Source organism: Ahaetulla prasina, chromosome 8 (assembly GCF_028640845.1).
Source record: "Ahaetulla prasina isolate Xishuangbanna chromosome 8, ASM2864084v1, whole genome shotgun sequence".
In the NCBI taxonomy this organism is placed as follows: Eukaryota; Metazoa; Chordata; class Lepidosauria; order Squamata; family Colubridae; genus Ahaetulla; species Ahaetulla prasina.
Window position 1 is genome coordinate 80438213 of NC_080546.1, and position 22137 is coordinate 80460349.

At 39.0% G+C, this 22137-nt stretch overlaps 1 protein-coding gene across 8 annotated transcripts in view; it reads left to right on the forward strand.

The window, feature by feature from the left end:
* FRYL (FRY like transcription coactivator) overlaps positions 1-22137 on the forward strand; it is a 171082-nt gene that overhangs the window by 16105 nt on the left and 132840 nt on the right. For 3 of the 8 annotated variants that reach the window (XM_058192128.1, XM_058192130.1, XM_058192132.1), the window contains exon 1: positions 17535-18123. The exons of 2 other annotated variants lie outside the window; for them this stretch is intronic. In XM_058192128.1, the coding sequence (XP_058048111.1) occupies positions 17964-18123 (160 nt within the window). In that variant the 5' untranslated portion in view covers positions 17535-17963. Of the gene's footprint in view, positions 1-17532; positions 18124-22137 lie in introns of those variants that run through there. 3 more of the 8 variants (XM_058192131.1, XM_058192136.1, XM_058192133.1) reach the window with 2 other exon arrangements.

The window sequence follows — 22137 nt, forward strand, 5'->3', positions numbered from 1 at the left end:
CTTGCGATTGCCTTGAGGACGGAGGCATTAAAGCGGAGACTCCTCCCCTATTAAGTTTATCGTGCCTGAAGCCAGATTAGGCTAGCGATTGGGAGTGATTGCAGTTGGCTTGAGAGGGAGACATCAGAGCAAAGATTTCTCTCTTTTTTAATTCATCACGCCTGAAGCCGAATTCGGCTAGCGATTTGAAGATCCTGCAGCTGGCTTGTGGAGTCAACCATTGGAGTGCGATTCTTCGACTCGCAAGTATACTTTCCATATTTCCGATGGTCTTAGGTGACCCCTGGCAAATCGTCATTTGACCCCCAATGGGGTCCCGACCCACAGGTTGAGAACCGCTGCACTAGAGGGTCAATTCATCTAAACATTATTTTGCTTTTAAAAATCTAATATACCTTGTATGTATCTCTAATCCCAACAATAGTTTGGAAATGTTTTCAGTCAAGAGTAAAACTATGATGTAAACGGATTCTAGTCTATTAATGAATGTGTCTAGTTACAATGGAGCACAAATGTGTGAAGGATTGTAGCTTTAATTGCTGCTCTATTTCTTGCCAAAATGGAGCTGCAATAAGACAGGATTGTAACATGAGAACTGGCCTCTCTCCAGATACAGTTTATTTCCAGCAGTAGTTACTGTCATCAGCAAGTATGAAGTTTTAGAAAGTTAATGAGTGACATATTTTAGTTATTGTAAGTAGTTATTTAGCATTTTCCTAATGAATACAGCCCATAGGATGTAGGAATATATAAGATACAAGAATACTTGTTTTTGTTGTATTCTCAATGCCAAGCTATCCGTGCCTTAAAAAGAAATGAGAATTTGGGGTAGCTTTGTCAAGGTAGTAGAGTTATTCACTTTTTTCTTATTTGAACTTGCTCCCTTTCATCTGCTGTTAAAACGGTTTGATTGGGAAACATGCCTATTTTTCTGTCCTTCAACGTTTCTCAACAATTGAATATTTGTTTGGCGGTGACATCATTTGAGAGATGAAGTCATTTTCTTCATTGAACACTGTTATCTGATTACATTCCTTTCCCTTTAGTTCTTTAAAAACAAAAACAGGAAGTCCAGGGTTAGATCTTTGTATTGCAATTAATGCATTAGTATTGAGTGAAAAAAAGTGCTGTCCATTTTATCATTTTTAAATCTCTACATGCATGAGGCCAGGTTGTCCAGGCAACCATCTCTCCCTGAGGGTTCTGTCCTCCTTACTATGTTGGAGAGGATGGACATGCTTCAGGCCCCTTCTGTTAAATGTTGCAGGACCTGGGGAGCATGCCTTTCTCCCCCGTGGAAAACCCTCACCCTACCTCATGTAGCAGATTTAAAAACTGACTTTCTTCCAGGCGCTGAGCTACAGTGAGGCTAGGGGCTCAGTGATTGTCATTGTTTAATTATTGAAGATAATTACTTTTTGTGTTTTAGATGTTGTTTTTATTATTTCTTTTATGTACCACAAAGTTCTGTCTTAGGTCCAGTGCTCTTCAACATCTTCATAAATGATTTAAATGAGGGAATAGAAAGGGTACTCATCAAATTTGCAGATGACACTAAACTGGGGGGAATAGCTAACATTATAGACCAGTGATGGTGAACCTTTTATCCACCGAGTGCCCAAACTGCTCATGCGCGAATACACAGCAAAAACCTGAACACCACCTGGCTGGTGGGAGGCGGGGCATCCCAACACCAGCAGCATGGCAAGAGGTAAGAACATTTTCTTCTGTGAGCTTGTTTCATCGTTTGCAGGGAAACAGCAGCTCACAAAAGAAACGCCACAGAGATCTGACCTGGGGTGACGGCGCGTGTGTCAGCAGAGAGGGCTCTGTGTGCCACCGGTTCGCCATCACGGCTATAGACTCAAGATCCAGAAGGATCTTGACAGACTTGAACACTGGACCAAATAAATATCCTAATGCAGGGGTCTCCAACCTTGGCAACTTTAAGACTTGTGGACTTCAACTCGCAGAATCCTTCAGCCAGCTTTGCTTTGCTGGCTGAGGAATTCTGGGAGTTGAAGTCCACAAGTCTTAAAGTTGCCAAGGTTGGAGACCCCTGTCCTAATGGACAACTATTTAAATATGAGCCAGCAGTGTGCTGCACCTGCCAAAAAAGCCAGTTCTAGCTGCATCCACAGAGGGATGTGTTAGTACCACATTATAGTGTCTTGGCAAGACCACACTTGGAATACTGTGCCCAGTTTTGGTCACCACAATACAAAAAAGATGTTGTGACTCTAGAAAGAGTGCAGAGAAGAGCAACAAAGATGATTGGGGGGCTGCAGGTTAAAAGATTGGACTATACACAATTGTGAATTGAAGTAGTTTGGGTAAGCTCCTTGTTTTTATTGACCCAAAAAACACCCAATGCTAGAATATGGTTGATAGAAAACAGGTGACGTGACCGGAATCTGTTAGATAATTTCAATCAAACTTTATTATAGGTCACTGACATATCATTAAATGAAAATATTAATTTCTTTCAGAGAATTTACCCCCTTATCCTTTCCTTTAGCTTCTTTTGCATTCCACCTTCTATTTCATTCACAAAAGGAAGGCAGAGAAAGGTTAGCAAAAACAACCAGTGAACTGTATTGAAGTTCTGAAGTGAAATCTGACTGGGCAAAGTGGAGATAGGATCAAAGGCTTGTTTAGCTTAGCCTTAGAGAAAGCTGGTCTCCTCTTTATGTCTTTACTGGTTTCATTTGCTGTGAGTAGGAAAAAAACCCCCAAAATATAAGTCTTAATTGAGAACTTGTTTCTCATACATTGCTAATTGTTTATTGCTAAGACATCTGGTAACTAGCTGGGACCCTGGAAACATTAACTCTGCTTTATAACCACAATTCAGTTTTGAATGAATTTGACAGCCTATTTTGAAAAGCTGCATCTTAAGTCATGTTTTCATTGTAGTCACATATGAACAGATCCATTTGATAATTATTTTTTTATAAATTCATCTAGAGTGGGACTTGCAAACTTGGCTCTTTTAAGAATTGTGGACTTCAACTCCCAGAGCAAAGCTGGCTGAGGAACTCTGGGAGTTGAAATCCACAAGTCTTAAAAGAGCCAAGTTTGCAGACCCCTGCTCTAGAGCATCAAGTGTACTTTCTGGGTTTACCAGGTCCTCACTAGTGCTAAGCGCTTTCGTTTGTTTTGCAGTAGTCCAAGCAACATAAGGCTTGTGAAAACAAAACGATTTTTTGTGCTGGAATGTCTGATTGTAGTTTACATTACTCTTGTTTGAAACTACAGGTTTTTTTCAGAGTTTTCAAATAAGCTGCAACAATTATCACCTGAATATTTAGTTGTTGTGGCACAGCTGCTTCCAAGAATTGCTTTAATTATCTCCCTGTCTTCTTCACATACTGAAGCCAGACTTTCAATATAGCACAGTTATAATCCTTAATAACAGTCTTAATACACAAGGAAGTGTATTTCTATTGTGACACAAAAATATTTGGACAAAGCTCCTGTGAGCCTACAGGAAAGGGATGGGTCAGATGCTGAAAGTTAGAAAGAGGCAGAAGAAAGGGATGAATCTCAAAAGTAGTAGAAATCTCACAGCTAGTCCTCAACTTACGACCACAATTGAACCCAAAATTTATATTGCTAAGTAAGACATTTGTTAAGTGAGTTTTGCCCCATTTTACGACTTTTCTTGCCACCGTTGTTAAGTGAATCACTGTAGTTGTTAAGTTAGTGGCACGGTTGTTAAGTGAATCTGGCTTCCCCCTTGTCAGAAGGTCGTAAAAGGGGATCACATGATCCCATGACACTGCAAAGGTCCTAAATATGAGTCAGTTGCCAAGCAACTGAATTTTGATCATGTGAGGGTAAGGATGCTGCAGTGGTCATAAGTGTGAAAAATGGGCTAAGTCACATTTTAAAGTGATGTAACCTTGAGCTGTCACCAGATGAACTGTTGTAAGTCAAGGACTATCAATACACGCATGCCATCTCTGCGAATTGACATGCAGGTGAGCGGCACCACGCATGCCTGCACGCCTCCCGCGGCCAGCTGATTTTTGGGTCTCTGCTGGGAGACGCCTGCGCGTGCTGATTGCATGCCCTGTGGAAAACTGGAATATTTAGATATAATTATTTTATGCTTAATTTACATTGTAGACCTCTTTATTCATTTACCAAGACTTTACCCGTGTTTCTTTTATTGTATACCACCAGGGTTAAGAGGTCTGTGAAATGGCTTTCCTTGATAACGTTGCTATGCAAGTATGCTTACTTCTCACTTTGTATCTCTGTACATACTGTTCACCACATCAGAGTGAAAGCAAAAAGATACTTAATAGGGCCGAGGTGTGGCGGAAATGTTTCAATAGCACCTATCAGCAGCTCCTTAAAGCAGCTTCATGCTGTAAAGAACCATGTGAATGCCCTGTGCAACAGCATATTCCCTGGGAAAGATGCATTTGATTTAAGATGTTGTCGATAAGCCTTATGTGCACACTCATCCATTCTTCTTCTGTTTAAATATGAAGCCCTGCACAATTCCAATGGATACCTTGTAGATCTCTGCTTTGATCTCAGCATGAGTCCTGATTGGAATGAGGCTGTTCAGGATGGTCTTGAACTTAATAATAGCAGGACAAAAAGTTGGCTAACTTTCAGTGTCTTTTTTCAAAGCCTTCCAGGCTGCTATTAATGTTTATCCCTTAGTAGAAATGTTATCATTGTTCTGATGAAAAATAAAATTCTGTGCCCTTAAAAGAAAATTAAAGGCATAATTCAGTAATATCGATGATGTAATATCGTTTTGATGGAAAAAAATTCCCATTCTGATTTTAGACAAATTAAAATATATCTATTAAAATATTTCTAAGCTAGATAATGCAAAAATGAAGCTTTGAATTTCCAGAATTGGGCATCTGATGGAACAATTTATTGCCAGGCCATATACAAGATGGGCAGTTTACAGCAAAATGTGTGAGGCAGTCCTTGTACAGGCCTAATTGCTATATTAGAATTGGCACTTGTAAATTATCTCCTTCAGAATGTCTCTTTCACTCTGAGGTGTTTCAACATATTACCAGAAGATGTCAGTCCAGCAACTTACATGCAGCAACAATTTTTGTCAAAAAAATGTATACTCAGTGTATTGTAATACAGATGGTCCTCAATTTATGACCATTCCTTTAGTGACCATTCAAAGGTTACAGTGATGTTGAAAAAAGTGGCTTAAGATTGTTCCTCACACGTATGACCGTTACAGTTCCCTGTTAAGTCATGTGACCTTGATTTGGACACTTGGCAATCGGCATGAATTTATGATGGCTGCTGCATCTGGGCATCATATGATTACCGTTTGTGAACTTATACCCGGCTTCTGATAAGCTAAGTCAATGGGGGAAACTGGATTTGCTTAAAAACCATGTGTTTCACTTGATGTTTCACTTAACAGAATAGCCCTAGAAACCTGTAATTCAAGTAGAACAAGCTGGACTCTGTCCCAAGCTTGATTGTATTGATGAAGTCCTTGCATTAACTTCCTGCTTGGAGAATGGATTTCAAAAGAAAATGAAAAACGTCTCTTTCTTGGCCTCTTGACAGTCTTCTCTGGAGAGAAGGACTTCTCCTGAAACTAATCAAGGTTATACCATGTCACAACATCATTCTCTTGATTGACAGCATGCTGAGTTGCAGGCTATTTCAAGTTTTCACAGAACTTGACAGAAGCAGATATCATAAATTGAATAATGGGCTACCACAAATATCAGTGCTATCCCCTGCACTTTTTTAATTTATACATCCATGACCTGCTTGAGCCTGTTTCTCGGATATTTATTTATGCCAATGATATCAATCTCACAGCCCAAAGGATCAACTTCAGTGATGCAGAGGACATTCTTTTTCAAGATCTTTAGGTGCTGGATGACTAGTTCAAAAAATGGCGCCTCCAACCAAGATTAACAAAAACAGAGGCAGCCATGATTCTACCTCAGCAATAGATATGCAAATTACCAGCCCTCACCCAGGTTCTGGAGCCATGTTTTACAGTGCAATAACTCTGAAGTATCTGAGGGTAACGTTAGACAGATCACTAACCTGACAACACCTGCGAAAAACAGCTGCAAAATTGAAAATATGCAACAATTTACTGAACAGCCTGGCTGGAACATCTTGGAGACAACAATAACAATCATATTTTAATTCCCTTCGTGTCTTGCAAGGACATACTTTCAGTCCAGTTCTAAGTCCTCATTTTTTATTTTCATGACATGACATCTGTGATAAAATCTTGCCATTTATAGGATTACTATGCATGCATCCTGCTACCTTGTTTGTTTTAGATTGCATAAACTCCAGCAAATTAGATTCATTGTGTTTTTCCATTAGTTTTATTACATGATCCTTTCCAAGTCCAAAGTTCATTTCTCAATAGCATTTTACAACACAATGCTTAAAGTAACATAAATTTAGGTAATCTGCATCCAATTCAGATAGATGATTCACTTTTTGAAATACATTTCTGTTTTCATTATGATTTATCAGGTATTTTAGTTCACTGCTGCCTTCTCCTTGTACGTCAGTCAATATCCAATAACTAAATTAACTTTTTCCTGATAAGGTTCATCAAAACTTATAAACATATTTTTTACTGATATCACTATCCAGCAAGAATTGGTTTCTTTTCCAATTCAAAATCATGTCCAATTTAAGTGAGAATTTATTTACAAACAAAAGCACTGTTTCTTTGCCTGTATTTTGTTAGTTTTGCAATTCCTGTGCAGATATTTTTTTTAATACATTGATCTCATCTCTCTCTGTTGTATGGGCCTGTAAACTGCATTATACTTTAATTATATGCCCCTTTCTGTTGAAGTAATGACAGATTATATTTCTCCCTTTTAAATTTGTTTAGAAAATTCCCTTTATCTTTCAGATCATGCTGGTGTGGCAATTATATTCTCAAGATAAATTTCCATCATGAGATTTGATTCACTCTACAATATATTTATAGTTTTCTGATAACAGATTTAATTAACAGCAGTTCCCTGTTCGTGATTGCAATGGTATAGGTGCCCATAGCTCAACTGTGGCTTCCTGATGGGCACACAAAGTCCTCTTGTTGGAAAACCATAATGCGTTTTAATTTCTAGTTCTCCTAAAAGCTCCCAGGAGTGGCCAAGAATGGGTTAATTCATCTGTTCCTGTTGAGACCAAGCTGTCAATTTCTTTTGGGCCACGCCCCTGTCTTCTTCCTCTCTGCCCCAGTTTCGGCTGGGTCTCGATCTTAACCTGAAGAGACATTTCAACACATTCCTGGATTTTGCTAGGACTTCAGCATCGGCGTGTGAGTGGAGCGTTTATTTCAGAGGCGGCTAGCTTCACAGCAGAGTCTTGCCGCCATGTTTTTTAATGATCTGGGGGCCATCTTTAATCTAGGCAACTGCGGGCTCGCAGTTGCCATGGCAGATCACAGCGCGCCCAGGCAACTGACCGAATTGTCGGCCCAACCTCACTTGCAGCTTTGAGCCTCAATTTAGCGGCGATCCATTGCAGCGCCAGCCATGGAGCTGGCGGGATCATTGGCTCCCCAAATTGCTCATCTGGGCTGCATGAGTTGTTAGCGGCTCCATTTAATCTTGCTGGAGCAAGAAGGAGTCCCTGCCTAGTTTTGGCTAGGCATACTCGGTGGCAGGAGGCCTCTGGAGAGGTGCGGAGTCCTTGCAGCTAGGTATACCCGCTGGCCACAGCCTCAGCGGAGGCCAGGATTAATTGGAGTCCCTGTCTAGTTTTGGCTAGGCATACCTGTATTTGCCTCTGCTAGCCTGGGAAGGCTTGAAGTCCCTGCCTAGTCTCAGCTAGGCATACTAATATTGCAGGCAGGCACCAGACGGCAATTGCAGCAGCGATCAGCAGAATTTGAAAAAAACAACAACAAAATGGCAGGAAGAGCTGCTGGGCATAGATCGAAGAAGCAGCTCTCCAGCAGTTTCTTTTTTATTTTGTCACAACAGTATATGTAAACATTGTCATAAAAACAACAACACATCATATAAACATAAATATAGGCTAGAATATGTATAAAATATAAAATACAGGCTAAAATATGTATATATATAAGCAAAAGTATTAATTTGATATAATGAAAGGGAACAATAGGACAGGAACGGTAGGCACTTTTGTGCTCTTATGCACGCCCCTATAGTCCTCTTAGAAATGGGGTGAGGTCAATAGTAGACAGTTTTTGGTTGAAGATTTTGGGATTTTGAGAAGAGACTACAGAGTCAGGTAGTGAGTTCCAAGCGTTAACAACTCTGTTACAGAATTCATATTTTCTGCAATCAAGTTTGAAGCGGTTAACATTGAGTTTGAATCTATTGTTTGCTCTTGTATTATTGCGATTGAAGCTGAAGTAGTCTTTAACAAGAAGGACATTGCAATAGATGATTTTGTGTGTTAAACACAGGTCTTGTCGGAGTCGGCGGAGTTCTAAGTTTTCTAATCCTAGGATTTCGAGTCTGGTGGTGTAAGGTATTTTGTTTTTTTCAGAGGAGCGGAGAACTCTTGTTGTAAAATATTTCTGGACGCGTTCATTTGTATTAATGTCTGAGATGTGGTATGGGTTCCATACCACATCTCTCCTGTGTATGTGTATGTGTAAGTGGTATCACATACCACTTTCTCTCCTGGAAGGGGAACCTCCTCCCAGTAAGAATGCCACATCCAGATCTGGGGCCCAGGTTAAGCAGAAGCACTCTAAGGCTTCTGAAAAAGATGCCAGCAGAAGGCACAAAGCTCTGGAGAAGCAAATTCACAGTGCTGAGAAGGAACAGTCTCAGCAAGCCTTTAATCCGGCTGCAGCAGAAAGTTCCCGTTTTTATTTGAAATGTTGCTGCCTCTAGACTAGAGCCTGTAGTTACACAAGCCTGGTCACCAGAGGGAGCAAGTGAGCATTCCTTTAATTTGTCTCCTCGTGCTGATATTGCAATTGCAACAGATTCTCCTTTCCGCCCAACAACAACTACTGCATCACAGCATTCTACCACCAGAACATCCCTGGCTCATCACCCAGTCCTTTGGAGATTTCTCAAGGGGGCGGTAAACCTCAGACCACCAGTGTTCCATAGATACCCCACTTGGGACTTGTCTAAAGTACTCCAGGCCCTGACATCAGCACCCTTTGAACCCTTGCGGACTATGAGCTCACACTTTCTGATCTTTAAGGTCGCGTTTTTGGTGGCTATCACCTCAGCCAGATGCATTTCGGAACTGGCAGCTCTTTCTGTCCGAAAGGATTTATGTGTATTCCATCCTAACAGAGTGGTCCTCCGGAGGGACCCCTCCTTCATTCCCAAGGTGAACTCCTGGTTCCATAGGGCCCAGGAGGTCATTTTGCCGGACTTCTGCCCAGAGCCTACCCATGCCCTGTAAAGGAAATGGCGTACCTTGGATGTAAGGAGGGCCTTCAGGATTTATATCAAGAGGACATCCCCTAATAGGAGGATGGAGGCACTGTTCATGTCGTTCCATCCCTCCTTGAGAGGTGCCAAAGTAACCCTTTCGACCATATACCGTTGGCTGCGGGCTTGTGTAGCGATGGCCTACCAAATGCAGGCCTTACCAACTCCCCAGGGGGTGATGGCCCATTCTACCCGCAATGCTGCCACCACGGCAGCCTGGACAACGCAGGCATTCATTGAGGATATCTACAGAGCTGCCACTTGGGCCTCCCCTTCTCCTTTCATATGTCATTATAAAGTGGACATTTATGCCTCTGCAGAGGCGTCCTTTGGTTGGAGGGTGTTACAGAGAGTACATATGGAGGCCGAAGGTTCCAGCCAAGCAGTTACCCACCCATAAAGGGGTAGGCTTTGGTAAGTCTCGTTCTTGGCCACTCCTGGGAGCTTTCAGGAGAATGGGCGTTGGTCCTATCTGACACACCCCTTCTCTGAGTAATCCCAGGAATGGCCAAGCTCCACCCTAGTAACCACTTGGTATGTGGTCTGGGAACTAATATGTACCTTTGTTGAGCTTGTCTTCACAGCTATGTCCTCGCTGAAACTGGGGCAGAGAGGAAGAGGACGAGGATGTGGTCCAAAAGAAGTTGACAGATCAGTCTCAACAGGAACAGATGAATTAACCCATTCTTGGCCACTGCTGGGACTACTCAGAGAAGGGGCGTATCAGGTAGGACCAACGCCCATTTAGTTTGTGCCTAAAGGTAAAGGTTCCCCTTGCACATATGTGCTGGTCATTCCTGACTCTAGGGGGCGGTGCTCATCTCTGTTTCAAAGCCAAAGAGCCAGCGCTATCCGAAGACGTCTCCATGGTCATGTGGCCGGCATGACTCAATGCCAAAGCTAAAAAAAAATACAGCTAGATGTTTATTTATTAAACATTAGCAAAGTTCACAACAGAGTTAAACTGGCAAACTGGAATAAAAATCCAGGCCAAAGCAGAAAAAGAGAAACATGAGCTGTCACATCCCAAAAGAGAATGGCTTTAACCCTTTTATGTACATAGCATATAATTATATATTTAACCTTTTGTGTAAATAGCAGTAGAAGAATAGAGTTGGAAAATGGCATTCCAGGTGGTCTCTCCTCTAATATATAGCATGAAGACAGCATTTAGGGGAGGTGGATGATGTATTCAGCAATGAAGACAATAGTTTTCTTGTTTGATTATCTCTTTATGCATTCCCATCCTCTTCTCCCAAGCAGGTAAAAATCTTTTATTGGAAACAAGTGAACTACCTCAGCAATGACAAAATTTTGAGTTATCAAGAACTTTCAAATTATATGGATTTAATTCAAGCATGGGATGCAGGAAAAACAAAGTTAAAACAGAACAAAATATTTGGGTTGTGTGGTTTACATTTCACTTCTTTGTGGCATTGCGGACTCTGGCCAGATCCCTGCTGCTTGTACGTCAGTTATCCTCTTTAAGAACAGAAGTGATCCAGCGACTACTCCAAACAATCCTCTTGTCACACACAGTTAAAATTTTTGAGAATTTTTTGAGAATCATTGAAACCTGTACCAACCAGTGCAGTTTTGTCAAAAGTTTGAACACTTCCGACACCATATTTTGCAGCTTGCATATTCATGGGAAGCATAGACAAAATAAGTCATTAAATCTGTAACTTTCCTCAAACAGAAAGAGATTTTGACTGTGTTTCACATAACCTTAAGGTATTAGCTATGTGACCACGGTACACCCAAGCTAATCATAACATGAATCTGGAGTTTAATACTGGTGAGTATTATGTGCCACCAGCCTTTCTGACAGCTTTCCTGTGAAGGTTGGCTTTATGTTATTACTCTTAATATTCATTCTCTTCATGAATACCATCATGCAAATGTCTGCATCACAGTGTATCCTGCCCTACATTGACTATATCCTGCTTGCGGCTACTACCAGAGAAGAACTACAGCACTGCACCCAGACATGGAATGATCACATTAGCCAATCTAATCTGCGCCGCGATATCAAGAAGATTTGAGTTTCTAAGATTAGTTTCAGTACCTACAGCATCCAGGTCAGCTGTGACGTTCTAGTGAAGACAAACTCCTTCTGTTATTACAATCAATCAAATATTTATTATGGTCATAGGCTGGCTAAGGAGAATGGAATACACACTATAATTTTAAAAAAGGTAAAAGTGATTTGTTTTTAACAAACCCATGTTGGCTTCTAGTAATTGCTTTGCTTGTTCCTAGGTGTTTGCAAACCCACTGCTTGCTTATCTTTTCCAGGATTTTTTTCACATATTGGTCTTTTATTCAGAGATTGGCCTGGATACATTTTTTGAAGATTGGAACTGCATCAGCTCTTTTCCAGTCCTCTGGTGCTCCAGGAGCTTTGAAAAATTTTGTTCAGTGGTTCTGAGATCATTTATGCCAGCTCCTTCAGAACCCTGGGATGTAATCCATCTGGTCCTTATGATTTACCATTTCCTTGCCTATTTTTACTTGCATTCCTATCCTGTCCTCTGCTGTTTTTGATAGGTTGGACTATTCCCCCCCCCCCTTTTGGGTAAAGACAGATGCAAAGAATGAATTAAGCAGTGCTGCTTTCTCCCCTTTACCTGTCACCCCCTTGCCAACTTCTCCCATTAGTGGACCAATCATTTCCTTGATTTTTTCTTACTTCTTACATGTTGAAAGAAGCAGTTTAAAATTACCGGTATTTTGAGGGGGATTTGTTGCATTTGTACAAATTTAGAAGTCTGGTGGGGAAATCGCTGTTGAAATCTAAGACTGCACATTTTGCATTTTTTGAGCTGGGCACGTAGTGTTACTTAGGATCCCATCTGCAAACTGACTGTCATTAATGAGGTAGTGCATGTGAAAATAAATGCAACATAGGTGCATAGAAGATCACTGATGTACTCTGCGATAGGTGTATGCCAATTCACCTAAAATCAATAATCCACCAATAGCACTATATGGTGCTGGATGCAGGCCGCCCACCAAAAGTGCTGAGTACTCTTTACATGCCATTGAGATGTGGATGCTTGTTTGGTCATTCGTTTTTTTTCCCTTTCTTGACCCTATCAACAGTGCTAACAGTGATGCACAGATGGACATTGCACCAGTAACAAAAAATGTGAGAAAAATGCATACAATGGTATGGCTATTTTCTGTGACCACCTTTACCTGTACTGCACATGTCAAGTATTAAAAAACCAGACCCAGATGTGCAGACTTCGAGCAAACTTTATTATCTTCTGCCTATAATACAGGAATCTCTCCAGTCTGGCAGCCTACTCTTGGAAACAATTAGATATGGCTCCAAGAAACTCAGGGGTGGGTGGGGTTTTGGGCTTTTATGGTTGCGCAGTGACTCTAGCCATGCACTTGATCCCTTCTCCCTACCAGGCTGGATGCTTCCAGCATCATAACTAACACTGATGGCAAATGCCCACACAGAAAACCAAAGCAAAGGTGGCAGGACACAATTAACACAAACATGAAAATCATCTCATTTTAGAATGTAATTTCGAAGAGTAAACACCATTTTCATAGATCAGATGTGTCTGCAACCTTGATGAAAAGCACAGATTGTTGGACAGAGTTTGTAGCATCAAAGAGTGATTAATTTTAAGGAATAGATCTTTTGTGAAGTAGTATATTAGCATTTGGAGGGAATTGGGACCTTTAAAACTAGTATTACCGGCATATATGAAGGGTTTCTCTTTTAAGTTTGAAGAAAAGTAGCTATTAATTTGCATATATTCCTAAATTTAGGTAGAGTCTGTTTGAATTTGTGACTTAAGTTTCTGTAACAAAATCTCGTATCTATTATGTATTTGTTTTGCCATTGACTTTTATTTACTAAGCTTCATAATACTGCATTTTCTTCATTCTTGAATGGAAACTTTGCGGTATCCTAAGTTCACTGAATAAGGCTTGTGTTTCTTATTTAAAGTGTACACTCAGCACAATGGCGTTAGATCTAGTGCTAAGTAAAGACATTGCTTTATCAGCACAAAAAATACAAATTTTTATCAGGTTAAACTCAGGTGACATTTCTTTCATTTCAATACTATATATAGCCTTTTTTAACAATTGTAAAAAAATTAATAGAATTCCAAAGATGCTGTAACAATGAATTACTGTCCTAGAATTTATTGTAAAATATGGCCTTAGCATTCTTAATATGTTGCAATATAGATATTTTTTTCTTTCTCAGGTATTCTATTATGTGGTTGGAAATAGCAAAAAAACAATAACAAAAAAACCCTTAACCCATTAGCACCAAATTAGCACCACTAGTGACTTGTGATTGATGGTTAATCTGTTCTTATTTGTGTGTGTGTGTGTGTACATGTGTGTGTACACAAAATGTATATTCAAATGCTCTGACCTCTGCACTCATTGCTGTTATTTTAATACTGTATGTGAAAATAGTTTCTACTGTCTGGAAAAAGGTTCCTCCCCTCTCTAGAATTAGTATTTTCATCATTTCAGCCATTTGTCCAGAATGGTACAGGATCTCCTGCTTGTACAGAGGGTTGGACTGGAATCTCCCTTCCAATTCTATTATTCTGTTATCATCCATTTTTTATTGTTAATTTGGGATTTGCCAAAAATAGTTTATTCTGGAAGGGCAATATAAAAGAGTATAGATAACTTCAGTGGTCAGCTGTGTTTACAGGACCCTTCTTCTTCTTTCCAACAGTAGAAGTTTTAAAATGAAGATAGTTTTTTTCTTGATTCAAGATTCAAGCACAAAGTGTTTTGAAACTGACATTGTTGACTATTCTGCTCCATTTTTATAAAAGTTCAAACCCAATCTTTAAGTAACTTTGAAAAGTTCTACAACCATCAATAATCGGCCATTTCTGTATTTATTACAAATTCAAGAGAATAGCCTGCAATAGAGAAATATTTCCAGAGGAGGTTACAGTAAATGAGTAATCTTATTCAATAAAAAATATTACATGCTAAGTTTTGAGTATTCATCTTATCATTATATATTGATAGGATGTGAAGAGTGCTACTGAATGTAATATAGATGCAGATATTCAGCTATTGCTCAGAACTGTGGTTGGCAAGAACCAGGAAATTGTTGCTAGCATTTGTAGTAGGAATTCTATTCTGTCTACTTATTTTGAAAAAGCCATAGTTCCGGTATACTATAAAGCCTCAATATTATTGCCTAAGCAGTGCTGCTGCTTTTTACAAGTGCCAGCGGGCAAGACCTCAGGTTAGGGGCAACTATAAATCTGTTTTTCCAGAAACCTGCCCTTTGCTAGATAAAAGCAGAAGCGTCACATACCTGACACTGCTAGATAAGCTCCTTTATTGTACATAAGAAGCCATACAGGTACTGTACAGATGACCTTCCCACTGCATAACACAGAAGCTGTCTATATATGTCAACTCCAGGTTTTAATGCTCAAGTCTGTTCGCTGTCTTTTCAAATCAAAATATTTTTGGCTTTTCTTTTCCTAGCTTTGAGGTTGGAAGGTACATGCTCAGTGTTCACACAGTGGTTCCCTCCGGCTCTAGCTATGCTAGTTCCCACCTCTCCGCTTCAGCCCCTACCTAAGGAACAGTCTCTTGTCACATTTCATTGAATCCACTATATAGCACAAAGCTTACTTTTCTGGGTGGTATTGCTTAATTTTCCATGGACAAACTATTGATGATCTGCGAATAAAACGGCTAAAACAGTTTTCCACCTGCATAAGCTTTTTTAGTTGGAGTAACTAGATTCAAGTATATAAAGCTCCTTCTCGTGTAAATACCAGTATGTGTATAATTCTTGACTTCATTAAATATTTTGAATTGAATATCTCTGTGAATTTCTGTCCTGATAAAATACAGAAAGACATGTAATTAAGCAGTGTAATTAGCTTTATGTTCAACAAATTTTTGTTCTGAAAATATTTTACTTAAGTTTTGAAGTTGGCAAACTTACATTCATAACCAACTATGCTGCACTGGAGGAAATGCAGAAAACAAGGCCTATAAGACCTGTAAACAAATAAAAGCAATTATATAAGAAACAATAAGTCACAGAAATTAAAGACATGACTAGATAAGAAAGAGAAATGTAATTAAACCTAGTTTACCCAAAGATTGTGTTATTCATTTTCTTTATGTGACATTTGTACTGGTCACTCTAGCGTCCAGTCCACATTCATCTCCAGTTCTTGATCTATTTCTTCTTCTTATACTTCTTAAGCAATCCATTCCCATTGCAGTCAGCTGTTTTTTTCTTGCCATACCCACCTCTCCCCTTTAGCCCTTATCTAAGGAACAGTCTCTTGTCACATTTTATTGAATCCACTATATAGCACAAAGCTTACTTTTCTGGGTGGTATTGCTTAATTTTTCATGGACAAACTATTGATGATCTGCGAATAAAACGGCTAAAACAGTTTTCCACCTGCATAAGCTTTTTTAGTTGGAGTAACTAGATTCAAGTATATAAAGCTCCTTCTTGTGTAAATACCAGTATGTGTATAATTCTTGACTTCATTAAATATTTTGAATTGAATATCTCTGTGAATTTCTGTCCTGATAAAATGCAGAAAGACATGTAATTAAGCAGTGTAATTAGCTTTATGTTCAACAAATTTTTGTTCTGAAAATATTTTACTTAAGTTTTGAAGTTGGCAAACTTACATTCATAACCAACTATGCTGCACTGGAGGAAATGCAGAAAACAAGGGCTATAAGACCTGTAAACAAATAAAAGCAATTATATAAGAAACAATAAGTCACAGAAATTAAAGACATGACTAGATAAGAAAGAACCTAGTTTACCCAAAGATTGTGTTATTCATTTTCTGTATGTGACATTTGTACTGGTCACTCTAGCGTCCAGTCCACATTCATCTCCAGTTCTTGATCTATTTCTTCTTCTTATACTTAAGCAATCCATTCCCATTGCAGTCAGCTGTTTTTTTCTTGCCATACCCAACTATCACGTTCATCACAAAATGAGCAGAAGCATGTTCTCTCCCGTTTTCCTATGTTTTCACAAATATTGATTCCTTGAAGAAGGTTATGCATAATCCTTTTACATTTCTAACAGCATTTACACACCTTTAAATGTTTCCATTCATGTGCTTGGTCTAAGTTTTTTCATTTAGGAATAACTTGGAACAATTTACTTTGTTACTTCACAAAAACAACAACTACCTTAATCTTGACACTTTAATTTTAGAGCCAAACTCCTTGTTGCATTGTGCACCTTCATAGTCATTGCAAATCATTTGAATCCTTTGCAACATAAATTAACTGCACACAAAAGCACATGACCTCAACCATCTTATCTCTGACTTCACCACAAGCTGTCCCTATAAATTTATCCATAAATACATTAATCACAAGGTAACATCACAGCGCTCTGCTTAATGTTGAACCATTTCCTGAACTTACTTTTTATTTTCCATGAGGTTTATTTTCATCACGTGCTATTTTTGTTTCATTCAGCAGCATATCTTCAACATCATATTTGTACAAAACATTCCACAATTAAAACTGATTAACTTTTGTCATATGCTTTTTCAGAACAAGCAGTCTTACAGTAAACTTCTTTCTCACTTCAAACACTTCTTAAAGATTCATGAAGAACAAAAATATGAACTACCCACTTCTATCTTGCTATGTTTCATGTTACTTTTACTCATGAAAAAAGTTAAATGTAAGCTTAAAGATTTGTCTGGAAAGAAAACAAGTGAAATATTCATACAAATAATGTCTAACTAATGGTTATTAGTGTTCTTGGCTAAGATTTGATGCTCCTATGTGATGGTACGTATGTCAGAATTCAGCTCATTCAGCAAGTTACAAATATGCTTTCTAATTTTCTCTATGAATAATACTGTATATAAAAGATGCAGTATTACAGAAAATACCTTGTATAAAATGCTGTGACTTAAATTGCCATTTATTGACAGCCCTTTTAAGGGAGAATGGTCTTTTTAAAAATAATAATAATTTTTTTAAAAAAATGCAACTTAATTTGTGTTATAAACTGAATGGATACTTAGCACAGAGTATTGGAAACCTTGGTAACTATATTCATAAGGGCCACAAACATTTCACAGTGATAACTTTTATCTTTTGAGTGCAGAAGTATACTCCTCCCTTACAAGATAAAACTAAAACTTCCAGTTAATTAGGTAGAAACATATTTTATATGTATGCATGTTGTATGTTTTATTTTTTTAAATTATCTTTCTGTTATTTTTATTGGTTTATGTTCACAGTTCAGAGTCTCAGAGTATTTTTAACGACTGGACTGCTTTAGTTTGTTAAAATGTACATCTTTAAAACTTTTCTCGGTTGTTAGCTTGCTGGTGTTTGAACTGCGCACCACCCAAGTTTAGTATGACATCATTATGTAAAGTAGCACAAACAGACCGGCTTGTAAAAGTTCTTCAAGGAAGTTTGCACAAGCATCTGGACTTCTGCTTGTGGCCATTAAACAGAAGACTTTAATCAATGTGCTAGGAATGGTAAAACTCAAGCATGGACTTCTTTAAAAAAATTGTGCCTTCTGTCATGTCAGATGTTGGAAATACGGTCTGTGAAAATTCTCCGAAACTATTGAAAATGAGGCGCATCAGTTTGTTTTCATTAGGACAGACGTTAGATGAAGATGGCATTCATTTTCTGCATTCCAATTACAGTATGTATTGATGTGCCTTGATTATGGGAAATTTGAGGGCTAGTGTAATTTTTAAAAGGTAGTGCTATTATCTGAGCTACGGCAATCAGTTTTCTTGCCTTGAAAATGAATTTGTGTACTATCAGCTGAAGTGTTCATTTATTTAAATGGTACTCAAATCATACATACATCTGTTAAAGGTATATGGCTGCAGTTTGTAAATTACAAGATTTAATGTGGAAAGCGTAATGTATTGATGCTGAATATAGTATTCTTTTTCTGTTTTTGTTTTGTTTCCTTGGGCTTTAGAGCCTAAGATATTAAAGCCCAGTTTGTACATTTGTTCTATGCCAATCAAAGAGTTGATTATTTTTATTTGGAATGTATTTTTAACCTATTTCTATGTATTTTTTATTTTATGCTTTGTTAGCTGCCCAGATTTATTTGATTAAGATGTCCATATACTTTTAAAAAAATAAATAGGTTATAACTTTCAAAACTTTTTTAGTATAAAAAACGAAAGTCAACTGAGGAGATTATGAAGTAAATACAAGAAAAATTTTCCAGTTGTATTATTGTCAATATTTTGGGGAAGAGAGAACAATTTACTAAAGCAGTGAGAGCTATAGTAGAAGGAAGGTAAATATAACCCCCTCTTTTCTTATTCTAAAGATGCTTGCACGATTTAACTTGAAGCATGTTTCTCATAAGTTTAGGGAAAAAACAAGGTGAACTTGAAATATTATTAGTTCATGAAGGCAGATAGGATATAGTTGCCATTACTGAAACTTGGTGGGATGAAACTTATGACTGGAATGTACTGATGGAAGGATACAAACTATTCAGAAGAAACAGGCCTAACAAAAGAGGAGGTAGAATTGCATTATATATAAAAAGAACACCACATCTCTACAGAAGTACACAAAACCAAGGATGAAAATCTCCTAGTACACATGAGTCAATATAAAAGAGAGGAAAAAAATGATATTGCTATAGGCATATACTACAGGCCACCCAACCAAGCAGAAGAAATAGATGAACTCTTTGCTAATCAATTAACAAATGTATGTAGAAAACATACCACAGTAGTAATGGGAGACTTTAACTACCCTGATACAAATGGGAGACAAACTCTGCAGTAAGTGGGAGATTGAATTTAGCTGTCAATTTTGTCATCCAAAAGGTAGAGCGAGTGAGCTAGAGGAAAACTATACTGGACCTAATTTTTACTTATAAGAAGTGATAGGAGTTGAAGTTGCCGGAACCTTGGGCGAGAGTAACCACATCATATTGAAGTTCAATATAATGCTAACACAAGCAATAGAATATAATCCAATCAGAGTCTTAAACTTTAAAAGAGCTGATTTTAACAAACCCAGAAAGACCCTAAGAAAAATTAATGGATAAAAATGGCAAGGAAGTAACAGGCAGTTAGTACCACTTTATAAATCCTTAGTAAGACCACACGTGGAATACTGCATCCAGTTTTGGTTACCACATTACAAAAAAAGATGTTGAGACTTTGGAAAACGTGCAACGATCAACTAAAATGAACGTTTTAGTGCTAAGTATCCATTCAGTTTATAAATTGTGTGGAAATGTTGCACGCATGTGCGCTCATCAGGGAAAACTTGATGAAAAGCCAAACTTCCAGGTTCTATTGTGCATGCACACCCAACAATCTGTTCTGTCCCCCTCGCCTCAGTCCGAGCGATGACTTAATAAGCCGACACTATCAGCTCTGGCAGCAAACTAGCGAGCGTCTGCCAAGTATCTCTGTTATTTCTCTTGATGAGTCAACCAAGAACAACAGTACTTCAGTTCTAGTTAAGCAATTGATTTGCTTGCTATGAAGAAGTATAGCAGCCCTTGCTGCTTTTATATCCTGTGGGGTGTGGCTCCATGACTCAGCACTTCCTAGGCCTGCCCCACACCTGCTTCTGTTGTTCCCGCCTCTCCTGCCTACGAAACCTAGGGTCCAGCCAGGCCTGATTGCCATCAGCTGGGTCTGGAGGCATGGCCTGGGGGGGAAAGAGTCAGGGGACAGAGGCCTCGTTATCTCCTCCACCTGGCTTGCCTCTGGCTCCTGGAGCTGAGCCAGGGAAGCCGGTGCTCCTGAGGTAAGTCCTGATGGCCCTTCCCCCTCACTTTCCAAGTCACTTTCTGGCAGGGGTCCCAGCTTGGGGGGGGGTGCAGACAACACAATCAGCTAGCCAGCGTGCATGTGCAGACCGGTTTTTAGCACTGCTGCACACACAAAGGACAGTTGATCATCACGTGTATGTGTGTCAGAACCCCAGAAGACAAACAGGCAATGCCGTGCATGCCAGATGACAAGACTTCGCGTGCCACAGGTTCGCCATCACGGGTATGAGGTCTCCTGTTTGAGCAGGAGGTTGTACTAGAAGACCCCCAAGATCCCTTCCAGCTCTATCCTGATTGATTAATTTCAATTAGTATATGTTCAATTGCTTTTTCCTTTTGTAAATAATACACATTGAATAGCTATTTCCTGATGTTTCATCTGATTCTGGTATTGCAAATAGAGTCTAGCTCCGAAAATGTGGATTATGTTTTTCCTTCTTAAACATGATTATACCAAGTAATATTGTTAATATAATTCCTATTTCTGTTAATCTAATTATTATATTTGAGCTCTTTTCTGAGGAAGAGCTGTCCAACGAAACTAGCCAGGCCATGAATCATCCAAACCATACAATGTCGGTAAATTTTCCTTAGATACAGTCACCTGACATTCTCCTATGGTAATTCTAACATCACTAAAATATAGAAATTGATCCAAAGTAATATTTGAATTGAGGACTTAAAGTTTATTTATTTATTTATTTATTTATTTGATTTTTATACCGCCCTTCTCCCGAAGGACTCAGGGCGGTGTACAGGCAAAATAAAACAGATAGTACAATATACAATTTAAAATGCAATTAAAAAACTTATTTTAAAATTGGCCTGAAAAGTATACAATGAACTAAAAACCCCATTTAAAATTAGTTAATAAGAATTTAAAATTTAATAAAATTCAATTTAAGCCAGCCCCGCGCGAATAAAAAGATGTGTCTTCAGTTCACGACGGAATGTCCGAAGGTCAGGTATTTGGCGTAAACCCGGGGGAAGTTCGTTCCAGAATGTGGGAGCCCCTACAGAGAAGGACCTTCCCCTGGGGGCCGCCAGCCGACATTGCTTGGCGGACGGCACCCTGAGAAGTCCCTCTCTGTGAGAGCGTACGGGTCGGTGGGAAGCATAAGGTAACAGCAGGCGGTCCCGTAAGTACCCAGGCTAGTTGTTTTAATTTTGTAATTTGGTGAAACAAACATGCTTGGATTTAAAATAAAATGTTCCAGTCATATATATTATAAATGTTGGAAATGATGAATCATTGAGCATTATAATAGGTTCAATACAGTTAATGGCTAGCTAGAAAGAAACATTTTGGTTTTAAATGTCTGTTGATAACATTAATGTATTCTTCATTCTAGTGTAACACGTTTTCCAAAATAGCCACTCTTGAGTTAGGTTGTGCTGTCTGAACTTTGTTATTTCTTTTCAGATACTTCATTACATTACCCAAACTAGGTAACATCAGCACTAGCACTGATGATGTTACCTAGTTTGGATAATGAAATGTCTGCAAGAAAACAACCAAGGTCAGAGAGCACCAAGGACCCCATATTTTAATGAGTTGCAGATGGACCAGGTCCCCTGGCTGAGGTATAATCTGTCCTGAGGTATTCTCCAGGGTGGTCTCATGGACAGGTGGACCAGCTCAGCAAACAATGGTCTCCTGGGCTAATAGGGAGCTAACAGGATAACCTCCGCCTTCATCGTGAGCACCTTCCTGATGACTGCCGGAATCAAGGCAAGTGGGGGGGAGAATGTGTATAAAAGAACCCAAGGCCACGGGGATCGCAGGGCATCTGTCTCTTCCGCCCCCTCCGTGATCTGAACCTGCTGAAAAACCACGGCAGATTTTCTGGAGAGGCAAACAGATCTATAACCGGCCTCCTGTAACAAACT